The sequence below is a fragment of the Medicago truncatula genome, chromosome 7, assembly GCF_003473485.1.
Source record: "Medicago truncatula cultivar Jemalong A17 chromosome 7, MtrunA17r5.0-ANR, whole genome shotgun sequence".
Taxonomy (NCBI): Eukaryota; Viridiplantae; Streptophyta; class Magnoliopsida; order Fabales; family Fabaceae; genus Medicago; species Medicago truncatula.
The window spans coordinates 24605876-24617526 of NC_053048.1; the positions used below are offsets into that span (position 1 = coordinate 24605876).

The window sequence follows — 11651 nt, forward strand, 5'->3', positions numbered from 1 at the left end:
TAAAAAAAATTGGTTCTATTTATAAGAAAATATCATACTTTTAAAGTGTAGTTTTTTTTTTTTTTTGAACAAGCCAAATTGAAATGCATTAATAACAAGGAAAATCATCCCGCACAAGGAGTGCAGATATGACAGCACCGAACCAATTTACAAAGTCACTGATGCCGAAAAAGCAAAGGCACCATCAAGCAACAAAAACAAAAATAATTCCAAGTGGACACCCTTACACAAAAAGGGTGTTTCCACCATTCATGGAAAGTATATATAAACATCACCTATTTTGATTTCAACCACAAAAAGGAATTGACCTTGACCTTCTCGATGAGAGTTGATCGGTCTAAAACCATATTTTTAAAAATATTGTTATTACGCTACTTCCACAAAATCCAAACACAGGCAAACCATATAACCTTAAAGAAAATATGTGAAGATCACGGCATACCCGCCATATACGAAAACTGAACAAAGTGATGACTAAGAATATTAGATGGAACGAAATTGATACCAAGCCAAATCCAAACGTGATGTCGAACACTATAAGATGTCGCACACCCTAGAACTAGATAATGTGTCGTTTCTGAAGTCCTACAGTCAGCTATGCAATAATGTGTTGGAATAATGAGCATTCGAACCAGATTGTCTTTTGTCGGTAATCAGTTGCGAAGGAGACGCCACGCGAACAATGACACCTTTGAAGGATCAATATTATTCCAAACATCAGTAGTGAGATTCCTAACCACAGGTACATCTGTTGCCGTAAAAAAGCGGTAGACACCTCGCACCGAGTAACCGTGAATAGGATCGAGCAACCATTTCCAAGTATCATGAGTATGGTCCTGCAAAACATCGTTATGCAATAAAACAAAACACTCCCTCACACTCTCCTCCTCCCACGCCAACAGACGATGCCCACACCCACCCCCACCACCGGTCATCCACCCTAACCTCGACAACTCATCCACCGAAGACTCTTGGTTCACGGGTAGATCAAATAGTCGAGGAAATTTATTCCTCGACGGAATTTCCCCCACCCAGTTATCATGCCAGAACAAGGTATGTCGACCATCGCCTACCACCCTTCGAATGTTAGCATCAAACCAACACCTCACTCCTACTCCTACTCCCCCACGAACATTACACACGGTCCTCCACCAATACGAGCAATGTCTGCATCCTCTTGTAAGCGCCCCCCCACCCCACCTAGCTTTTAAAACACGGTACCAAAGGCCCTCCTTATCGACCGACATCCTCCAACACCACTTTTCCAACAAAGATAAATTAAAAACTCCCAGCCTCCTAACCACCAACCCTCCTTCGGTAAGCAAATGGACTCCCAATTTACCCAAGCAATCTTCATAAAATCCTCAGCCCCATCCCATTTTTTTTTAAATAGAGTCAATAGTGGAAATTATACATGCGGAGGCTTTGAAAAAGGAAATAAAGTAAACCAGAATGGAAGACAGGGCAGACTTCAAAAGAATCATACGACCACCGAAAGAAAGGAACTTGTTATGCCACAACAATAAGCGAGCAACAATGCGATCAATAACAGGTTTCTATAAACCAATCTTCCGAGCATCTTCTCCAATAGGCAGACCCAAATAAACAAATGGAATGGAACCTTTTTTACAATTCATCACTACGGCCGCTTTTGACAACCATGAATCTGATACATTCACGCCGGTGAGCATACTTTTATGAATGTTCACCTTTAATCCGAACACCTCCTCAAAGACCAGTAGCACCGCCCGCATAGACCGCACATTCAACCAACTTTTATCAGCAGTAATAAGTGTATCATCCGCAAATTGCAAGTGAGTGAGTTTCAACTCACCTACGCCCACACCATAACCGTCAAAGAGATTCTCTTCCACCAAAGCATTCATTGGTACATTGAAACCTTCGACAGCCAGCAAAAATATGACAGGCAATAAGGGATCCCCCTGGCGGAGACCCCTCTCAATAGGAAACTCCTCTGTAGGACTATCATTCACAACGACTGAATAAGTAGCTGTTCCAACACACTCTGATATCCATTTCCGCCAAATAGTTGGAAAGTTCAATGTTAGCCATCACAGAATCAAGATATTTTAAAGTGTAATTATTGTTTAAAAGATTTTTCTACTTTTCATTTAATGATTATCATTTTAATATTAGTGGATGTATTTAATATTTTACAACTTTCTATACGGGTATATTTGTAAAATTATATAAAAAGTTATAACAATTAATAATTGCATTAATTTTTATATTTTTTGGCTTTTTTTCTTATAAAAAGTATTGGAGGGAGTAATTAATTACATAATCTACTGAGAACAAATTAACTGTATTGTTACACATATATACCAAATCGGATTTGGGACTCTTTGGCTAATAATGGCTTTTCTTTGCATACCTTAGCAGTTTGGAAAGAATTATGCTCTTTACTCAATACTTTTTGCTCGCTTTCAACTGAAAAGACCAAAATGTTCCTGCGTGAGTTAACTCATGCTAGTGTTAAATTTGTGTGGGTTAAGTCACGTTGCGAGAGTTAAGTCACGCTGCGTTCTGTTTTAAGGTCAGGCAGAACCTCATTTCCTCATTTCCAATCTAAAATTCTCAAATCTCTCTCAAATCACCCAAAACTGAAATTCTTTAAACTTTAAATCAAACAACACTCCAATAACAAGTAAGTTTTCATAATCATACACCATTAACCTTTTTATGTTGGTATGATAGATTTTTTCACTTAAATTATAGTATTTTTAGTTTTAGGGTTTTGTTTAAATTTTGATATTTTTTTTCAAGAAATGATACAATGTTACATGTAAATGAATTATATTGCTTAATTGTTATGATGTTTGCATGTTTATGTTAATTTTTTTCTCTTAAATTAGATTTTTTTAGTTTTAGGGTTTTGTTTAAATTTTGATTTTTTTTGGCAAGAAATGATACAATGTTACATGTAAATGACTTATATTGCTTAATTATATAGATGTTTGCATGTTTATATTGTAGTTATGAGTTTTAGGGTATATCTATATTTTGAACTCCAAGTGTTTGATAAAATGTTTGAATGACTTTTTCAATTAATGGTTTAATTTTGTATGGTGTAGGTAGGTTTGAAACAATGATCGATTTGTTCAGTGTTTCAATAGACTTCAACGGTGAAAATTCTAAGATGTTCAAGGTTCGGTACATTAATGTCACGTTAAAAGGTCTCAAGGATCAACTGAATGAAATCAACCAAGGACTCAACCCCGGAGACACAAGGAGGGTGGAATACTTTTGGTATGAACGTCCAACGTTGGACGACAGGAGAATAACGTTCAGTCGGCTAGAATTAAAGAACTACTATAACACCCCGATTTTTAATATTAGTTTATTAATATTATTTTTAGATAATATTAGTATTAATGTTAGTATTTGTATATGTTTTTAGGTAGTATTAATTCTCTCTCCAAAAAAAAAAAGGTAGTATTAATTTAAATATTCAAATTTATTGGAAGAATAGGCAAGGAGAAAGTAAATGGGTTGGTTAGTCAGTTAAAGAGGGAGAGAAAATAATGTTTAGGAAGAAAATAGAGTTTTTAGAGAGAATAAGAAAGTAGAGTGTGAACGGAGGTGAATTAGTAAAATTGGATAGAAAAGATGTGTAGTGAGTGAGCTGAGTAGTGTTTTAATTATTTAAGTAGAGGGGAGTGTGAATAGCAAGTCGGTGTAGTTACTGAAAGAATAGTAACAAAATATAGAGGTGCAGATAGTAATCTGAAAAGATTGGTAACAAACCTATATAGTAATCTAAAAAGATTGGTAACAAACTCAATTAGAGCTTATAAATAGAAGGAAAGAAAGAGAGAAACAAAGCGACAAAAGAAAAACTAGGGTTGTGGAGAAAAGAGTCAAGAGGCACACCGAGAAGAATCTAGAGAGAGATTTCGCCGTAGGAATTCATCAAATTCTCCGAACTAGAGGTAATGGGGGGAGTCTCTATTCATCATAAGGGTTGTGTACTCATGTGGGTAGTGAAAAATTGTTAATTTTTATTGTTTTCTTAATCCTTTGATAAATCTATGATTAAATTCGTGTTCTTTTATGTTGTTGCAATTACCTGTTTGATTTTTGTTTCTGAAATATAATGTTTTCATGCTAAATTTGTGATTTAAAATATGATTATTTTTTTGTTTTGAAAAATATAAATAAAAGTGATCGAGTTTGTATCTTCTTTGATGTTTCAATTATTATTAATACTGTTATTTAAGAATATAGGGGTTGTTATAGAATATTTGATTCGGTTTGACCTCCATGTTGCTATTAGAATTTTTGAATTTTGCTTGTGTTGGTTATAATATCATTTCGGAACCCCTTTAATTGTTGAACCCTTGATTACATTATTCTATACTTGTATTCTTTGATTCTTCTATGTCAGTGTTGCTTAAACCATTTACAAATTGGTTCAGTTGGCCGAATGATAGGACAATTAGTTCTATAAAAAAATAAAATTGTGAAACTATAGATATTAAGCCGTAGCTTGTTGCCTACATATGTATGTACCTTCGTATACTTATTTCCCTATTTATATGTGTACCTGACTAGAGTCTTAATCTAATGGATTATGAGTTTCATAGCTAATACTTGACTAGAACTTCCTAAAGGGAATAAACGTAGTATAACTTAGAAACATAAGCTTTGTTATATATAATTATGCATAGTTGACTGTTCTTTGTGATTTTACCATTTAAATTATCCTCTTTGTAGAATTATTTGACTATGTATTGACGATGAGCATTGATGAGTAAATTTATTTGACGATCTTGATGATTTATGCATTGATGTGTTATTTGACGATATATTATATAAAGATGTTTCATTTAAAAATGTGTTATATAAAGATGTGATATTTGAATGTGTTATATAAAGATGTGTTATTTGAAGATGTGTGATTTAACGATGTGTCATATAAAGATGTGATATTTGACGATGATGCTACTTAATGATCTGTATTTGTCGAGTCATTTAAAGATGTGCATTGTCGAGTCATTACTTGGTGTTCATGCATTCATGGTCAGTCTGATTTAAAGATGTGTTTAAAGATGGGGGATAAATCAGTAACATAACTCAGATATTCAAAACCGGTACCACATGCATATAGAGTCGAGTTAGAGACATTGCATACATAATTGTAGGTCTATTTGAAGATGTGTAATTAAAAGATGTGATATTTTAAGATGTGTACATATTTAAAGATGTGATATTCAATGACATGCTGCTATATGATTATGTGTGAATGATTTGTATTTTATTAATGTCTACTTGATATTCTTAAATGTTGTTGATGCTTATATGTTATTATAAGATGATAATTGATGCCTATTTGATTTTTTATTAAATGAAATTTTATATTTAAATGTGAATGTTATCTGACTATGATGCATATATGTCTAAAAGTAATTGTTGTGTTCTTTTATCTGAATCTATACATGTGTTTATGCATCTCTTATGTTGAATATATTCTCACCCTCTAGTGGCGGGTTGGGCGCCTGCACCCTTGTGGTGTAGATTTGCAGGAAAAAGATCTTAGAAGCAGTGAGTTTCAGAGGACGGCGTTGGAACCTTCTCCTTTTTGTGTATCGCTTTTGGGAGTCTTTATTGAGTCGATGCTCTGATCTGTGACAATAGAGATTGGGGATTTATTTTATATTAGACTAGGCTTTAAAAATCTTTTGAACTCAATTTTGATTTGGAACTATAAATGTGAAAAATCACTTTGACGTTACGAGAACTTTTCCGCTGCGATGTTTTTAATTTAAATGAAGTATTTTTATTGAAGAAGATGTGTGACACCCTTGCATTTTTAATTTTTTTTAATGTATTTTTATTATAAAATAATATGTGGGTTTTTAGGGTGTTACAACTACGACGTGAGAAGCTTGTTCTCGATTTTTAGCAGCACAACATGTTCCCGTGGATCGATTTGTTTTTCAAGTTGCAGAGATCAACTGAAGATATTCTCAACAGTTTGATTGCGCCAGAAGATCGTATTTAGGTAGGGAATGCACTTTTCAACTACAAAAAAATGTCTTACCTTTGAAATTGGATAAGGTCAACCCTGTTAAACAACAACTCTCAAGCATTCACCCATAATTTGTATGTTTAGGTAGTGTAGTAAATGTAGTGATTTGCAAGCCCTTTGAAAAGTCAAAAGATTAAGAGAACACAACATGTATTATACAGAATTCGCTATATAAGTTATGATATCGAATTCCTCCATATAAGAGGAAAGTCACAGAATGCACCTCATTCTTTATGTGATGACTCGTTTTATAAGACGGAATTCAATTTGATAACATATACAGTTGATTTTGTAGAATACATATGTTGTGTTCTCTTCATTCTTTTGACTTTTCAGCGAAAGTTGCAAATCTCTACCTGAATGTAATGTAATGATACCCTATATTTAGGAAGAATGTAATGTAACGTAGATGAAATTAAAATTAAATACAATTGTGTTTTTTTTTTTATTGATTATGGGTACTTGTGACTTTATTTTTTACATTTATTTTACGAATTGATTTTAAATTTATTTAATACACAAATTTTATCTAATTTATTAAATACGCAACTTTAATCAAATTTATTTCATACGCAAATTTTATCGAATTTATTCTATACGCAACTTTATTCGAATTCGCTAAATACGCAAGTTTATTCGAATTTATTAATAAACAAATTTATTCGAATTTTTTTAATACGCAAATTTTATCAAACTTATTCAATACGCAACTTTATTCAAAGACATTATATTATTTAGATGACAAAATAATAAAATAAATGCAAATATAAATAAAAAGAAAGGAAAAAAAAATAATACATATATCATTTTATTAATATAATTGATACATTTACAATAATTGATACATTTTCTTCGAATTTATTAAATCTACTTCTTTAGGGTAAAAAGAGACCAACCTTGTAACAACCCGATTTTCGCTAGTTTTAATTTTAATTGTTTTATTGTGTGTTTATTTATGCTCGTATGTGATTAATTGCCTATTTGTGTATTTTAATGGGTTTTCGTGTTAGAAGGGTATTTTAGTCATTTTACGAGGGTAAATTAGTAATTTCATGATGAGGATTATTTTTAGTGCTTAATGTGAATTATTATTTTACTAAGTTATTAGTGTGGTTGTGCTAATTGATTAAGAGTTGGTGAGTAATTATTATTTTTACCGTTAAGTGAGTAGAAACTTTTTGAATTGGTTAATAAGTGAGTACAGCCCATTAAGACATTAAGGGTTAAGCCCAATAGTGGTGAGCCTATTTAAACCTTAGGCTTTGAGGAAATTAGGTCACCTAGTATCATTTGTTCATTTCATAAAATATTTTGAGAGAGGTAAAGAGAGAAGAAGCTAGAGAAAGGGTTTTGAAGAGAGAAGACTTTGGGAAGCAAGAGGAGAGTAGAATCTCAAGGGTTTGGAGTTAAAGTGAAGCACTAACTTAGATTTGTGGAGAATTAAGGTAAGGGGGTTAAATTTCAATCATAATCTCTTAGTTTAGTTTCTTCTCCATTTCTATGCATAAATTCTTATTTGAATAAGTGATTATTGTGAACTTAACCGTTGAAATTCGTGCTCATGTTGTAGTGATATGATTAGGTATGTTAATTTGTTGATAATTGAATTGTTGATGACGAATTTGTATGTTCATGATATATATATATATATATATATATATATATATATATATATATATATATATATATGAATAATTGTTGAAATATGCGCAATTGATGAATTATGATATGTTGTTGAATTGTGATTGAATACATGATTATAAGTTGTGGTTGTGGTTGATTGTTGTTGATAATCTCATATCATGGTTTGGGTATGAATTATGATTTAAGTTGTTGTTGTTGAATTGAGTTGTTGTGAAGAATTGAATTTTGGTTGGTTGTTGTTGAAAACTTGTTGTTTTGAAATATGGTCTTAAAACGATTATTAAAACTTATTCAATTGTCGTGAAACGAGTGTATTCGATGTGTTAGAGCTCCGGGTCATGCCTTGGATCATTTTTGATGAATGAGGGATTTAACCCTTTGATTATTGGGAGAAAAAGACGCCACATGGTCTCGTCTGCTGTTCTTGATGAACGCCACTCTGCTATTTTACCTATCCTAAGATCTCTGGTTTGGTCATGCTTGTAATAATCAAAATCAGCCCGTATTGTTTACCAAAAACACAGGTAAACGCCTACGTCCACAAAGGATTGTAATTTCTCTTTTATAAACTCTAATCTTATCAAATGATTTATGCAATTATGTCTTTATTTCTTATCTTTTCCTTTTCCATTTCTATTTTTGTGTTTAAGTTCATTATGAACTAACCACTTTTGTGGCTAAGGAATGATTAGATAATAATTATGTTTTCAAGTTCAGTTTGTTACAACCTTAAAGCTTCTTTCAAACAAAGTGTTTTAAATAAAAATCTTTGAAAGTAAAACATGATCTCTTTTACTTTTAATGTTATGGTTCCTACAACCGAAAGGGTAGGAGAATGGAAATTTTTTGTTTGATATCAGTTACATTCCTATGTACTGAAAGGTGGCAGGAACAAGCGAGACTACTCCGCACAAGTATTAGATCTTGGAGGAGGCCTGGAAGCGATGATATCTAACTAGGACTCTGGTCATATGCCAAAGGCTCATCATAGTATTACTTCGGTTCGAACTGTTGATACCTAACCTAGCCCTGTTGCATGTTAAGATTATGTGATTGTATTCCGATAGGACATTTTCACGTGTTTAACATGTAGGCTAAATGAAACACCTCCTAATAGCTACCTGATTGTCAGGAAATTATGCAAAGTAATAGCTCTCTACATCTAACGAATCATCACAAAAAGAAAAATTATGATGTGACAACATTTCTAAACAAAACAACTAAATTTTAAAATATGGCATTAAAATTAATTATTTCTAAAAAATTAAAAATGGAACATTAAATACAACGATAAAGTTCTTGTGTTAAGGAATTCAAATCTCAATTCATAACATTCTTGTTTAATAGGGTTAAATATGTTTTCAGTTCTTACATTTTGCGCCCCTTTGAAGAATAGTCCCTACATTTTGTTAAATGTTCTTAAAATCCTCACATTTTATCTCCGTTATCAAAATTAGCTTCTGTTGTTAATTCTCTAACGGAATGCTGATGTGACAGTTAGTGGATCTCAATTATTTTAAGGTTAAATATGTTTTTGGTCCCTACATTTGACGTGACTTTGAAAAATAGTCCTTACATTTTGATCTTACCTGATCAGAAGGCGACTGCCGGTGTCGTGAATGTGGTGGTGGTGACGGTGGTTGGATACGTCAGAATGCTTCTTGAGGCAGATGGGGGGTGTGTACCTGCAGGCACTCCGACGCTCAAGTCATTTGAGATCAAAGAGTGAGGGTTTGAGAGGAAGAAAGATTCTACCTTGGGGAATGCATTGAGTCCCCTATTTATAGAGGTGGAGGGCTGCCGAGTCGTTGTAATGGCACAGCTTACTCTGACGGTTACGAAATGGTGGGAAGTGTAACCGCCTGCGAGTTTATTGTGGGAACGTGGAAAGAGACGTTGGGGTTCGTTTGAACCAGTCTCTTTTGTTCCGTGCACCCCCCTCGCGTGGAAGGGGTGTGTCGCGAGTAATTTTGCCAAACATGGTGTTTGGGCTTTGTAGTGTATTGGGCCTAAGTAAATGGGCCAAAGATCCTTTTGGCCGGTCCAGAACAATAGTCCCCCAAGTCGTTGCTCTTGATAAAGAGTAATGACTTAAGTACGGGCGTAGATGGTTGTCCGTGGCTCGGCCGTGTAAGGGAGTTTGTTTTGTATGTTTGAAAGTTACCGATCTCGCTTGGTGGACAAGGTGGATTTTTCTGAGTCTGGAGGTCATAGAGATTGGAGATTAAGAATTTCTGTAACGCCCACTTTTAATTAATTAATTATTTAATTGAGTCTAGACGAGTTATATTATATTTATATAATATATGTGTGATTTATGATGATTTAGATGATTTACGATGATTTTAGATGATTTATGTGATGTGACGATTTTTATGAGGAGATGAGACTTATTTTGTTGTTTAATAAAATAAGATTTGAAAATAAAATAAAATATTAAGTTAGGGGCTGTTTTGAGATTTTAGAGAGTTTTGGGGGAGAAAGTGAAATATGATAAGTTGGTTGGAGGGGATATAAATAGGAAAGACCTAGTTAGAAAAGAACATAACGTACGTACGATCAAATTTTGGAAAAAGGGAGAAAAAGCCAAAGAAGGGAGAAGACAAGGAGAGGGCTGCGATTTCTTCAAATTAAGGTAAGGGTGAGACTAACGATTCAGTTTTATTAATCCATGTAATTCTGATAGTCAAATTAACAAGTTAGGATTGAATTAAGAAGTTTATGAAATTAGGGTTAATAGATGAAATTGATGATCCAATGATGATAAGTTGTTAGATTGATGTATAAACCGTCCTTAGACCCTAGATAATGACTAAGATGAATTCTGGGATCAAAATTAGGCTTAAAACCATGAGAGTTGATGAATTTTTGTAAAATCTGCACTTCTGCCCGAGCCTATGTTCATCGCTCGCCCTCGCGAACGATGATCCTCGCCTCACGAGTGATGAAGTTCATCGCTCGCCACCCGAACCAATTTCCCTCGCTTCGCGAGTTGCACGTCGCAGCTCGCCAGAACGAACAACTGTACTCGCCTAGCGAGCTCAACCAGTGAGCAACCTTGATTTCGTAATTTTGACTTTTGAGTTGAACCTTAGATGTTTTTGAGTGCCTGAAGATGCTTATTAAAGATTAAATGATAACTTAGAATGAGATTGAACTTGGTTTAACCTAGAACAACCATTGTTGGGAATCTGGCTTGTACTCGCCATGGCGAGCAGATGCTCTCGCCTCGCGAGCACTTCCAGAACTGAGTGCAAGTGAGGGAAATGCGATCTGTGTCGCATGATTTGATTAAAGATGGACCATTGGGTAGTAATGAGACCTATATAAGAAGTTAACTGCAATATGTGAAGCTGTTATGAGATGTTAATGTTGAATATGATGCGATATAATGTTTAATTGCATTACTTGAATTATGAATGAATGATTGAGATGTTGCTTGTTTTATTTGATATCGTTATGTGATGTCATACTGTTGTTGTAATCTGCCTATGTTGCTATTGTTATTTAACCAAGCTGCATGAGTCGGTCTAAGTCGATCAAGATGAAGTTGAACCTCCAAATTATTGGATAAATAAGAGATGATGATTGAGATGTTTAAGAGATCGAGTCCATGCATTAGCATACATATGTTGGGGGCTCATGCCCTGGAGCTTTGTACTCAACACGATGGAGCTTTAGCTCAAATAGCGATGGGGGCTTATGCCCTGGAAGTATATTAATACTCAAATAGCGATGGGGGCTCATGCCCTGAATTGGTACCACATGCATATAAGAGGTCTAAGTTGCATAGTCGCATAGTCGAGTCAATGATGAAAGATGTTAAGATGCTATGATGTTTATGATGCTTTAATGAAGTGATTACATGATATATTATTATCTGTGATGCTATGATGTTTATGATGCTTATGTTGAAGATTTATGTTGTCAAATACGATTGTTGAACTATATTGAT

The 11651-nt window shown here is 33.9% G+C and overlaps 1 protein-coding gene across 1 annotated transcript; it reads right to left on the reverse strand.

Moving 5' to 3' along the window:
• Window positions 1-653: 653 nt before the first annotated feature.
• On the reverse strand, window positions 654-1247 carry LOC112416622 (uncharacterized). The gene has a single exon (XM_024770880.1). The coding sequence runs from the start codon at window positions 1245-1247 to the stop codon at window positions 654-656; it is 594 nt and encodes a 197-aa protein (XP_024626648.1).
• Between the last annotated feature and the right edge of the window lie 10404 nt (window positions 1248-11651).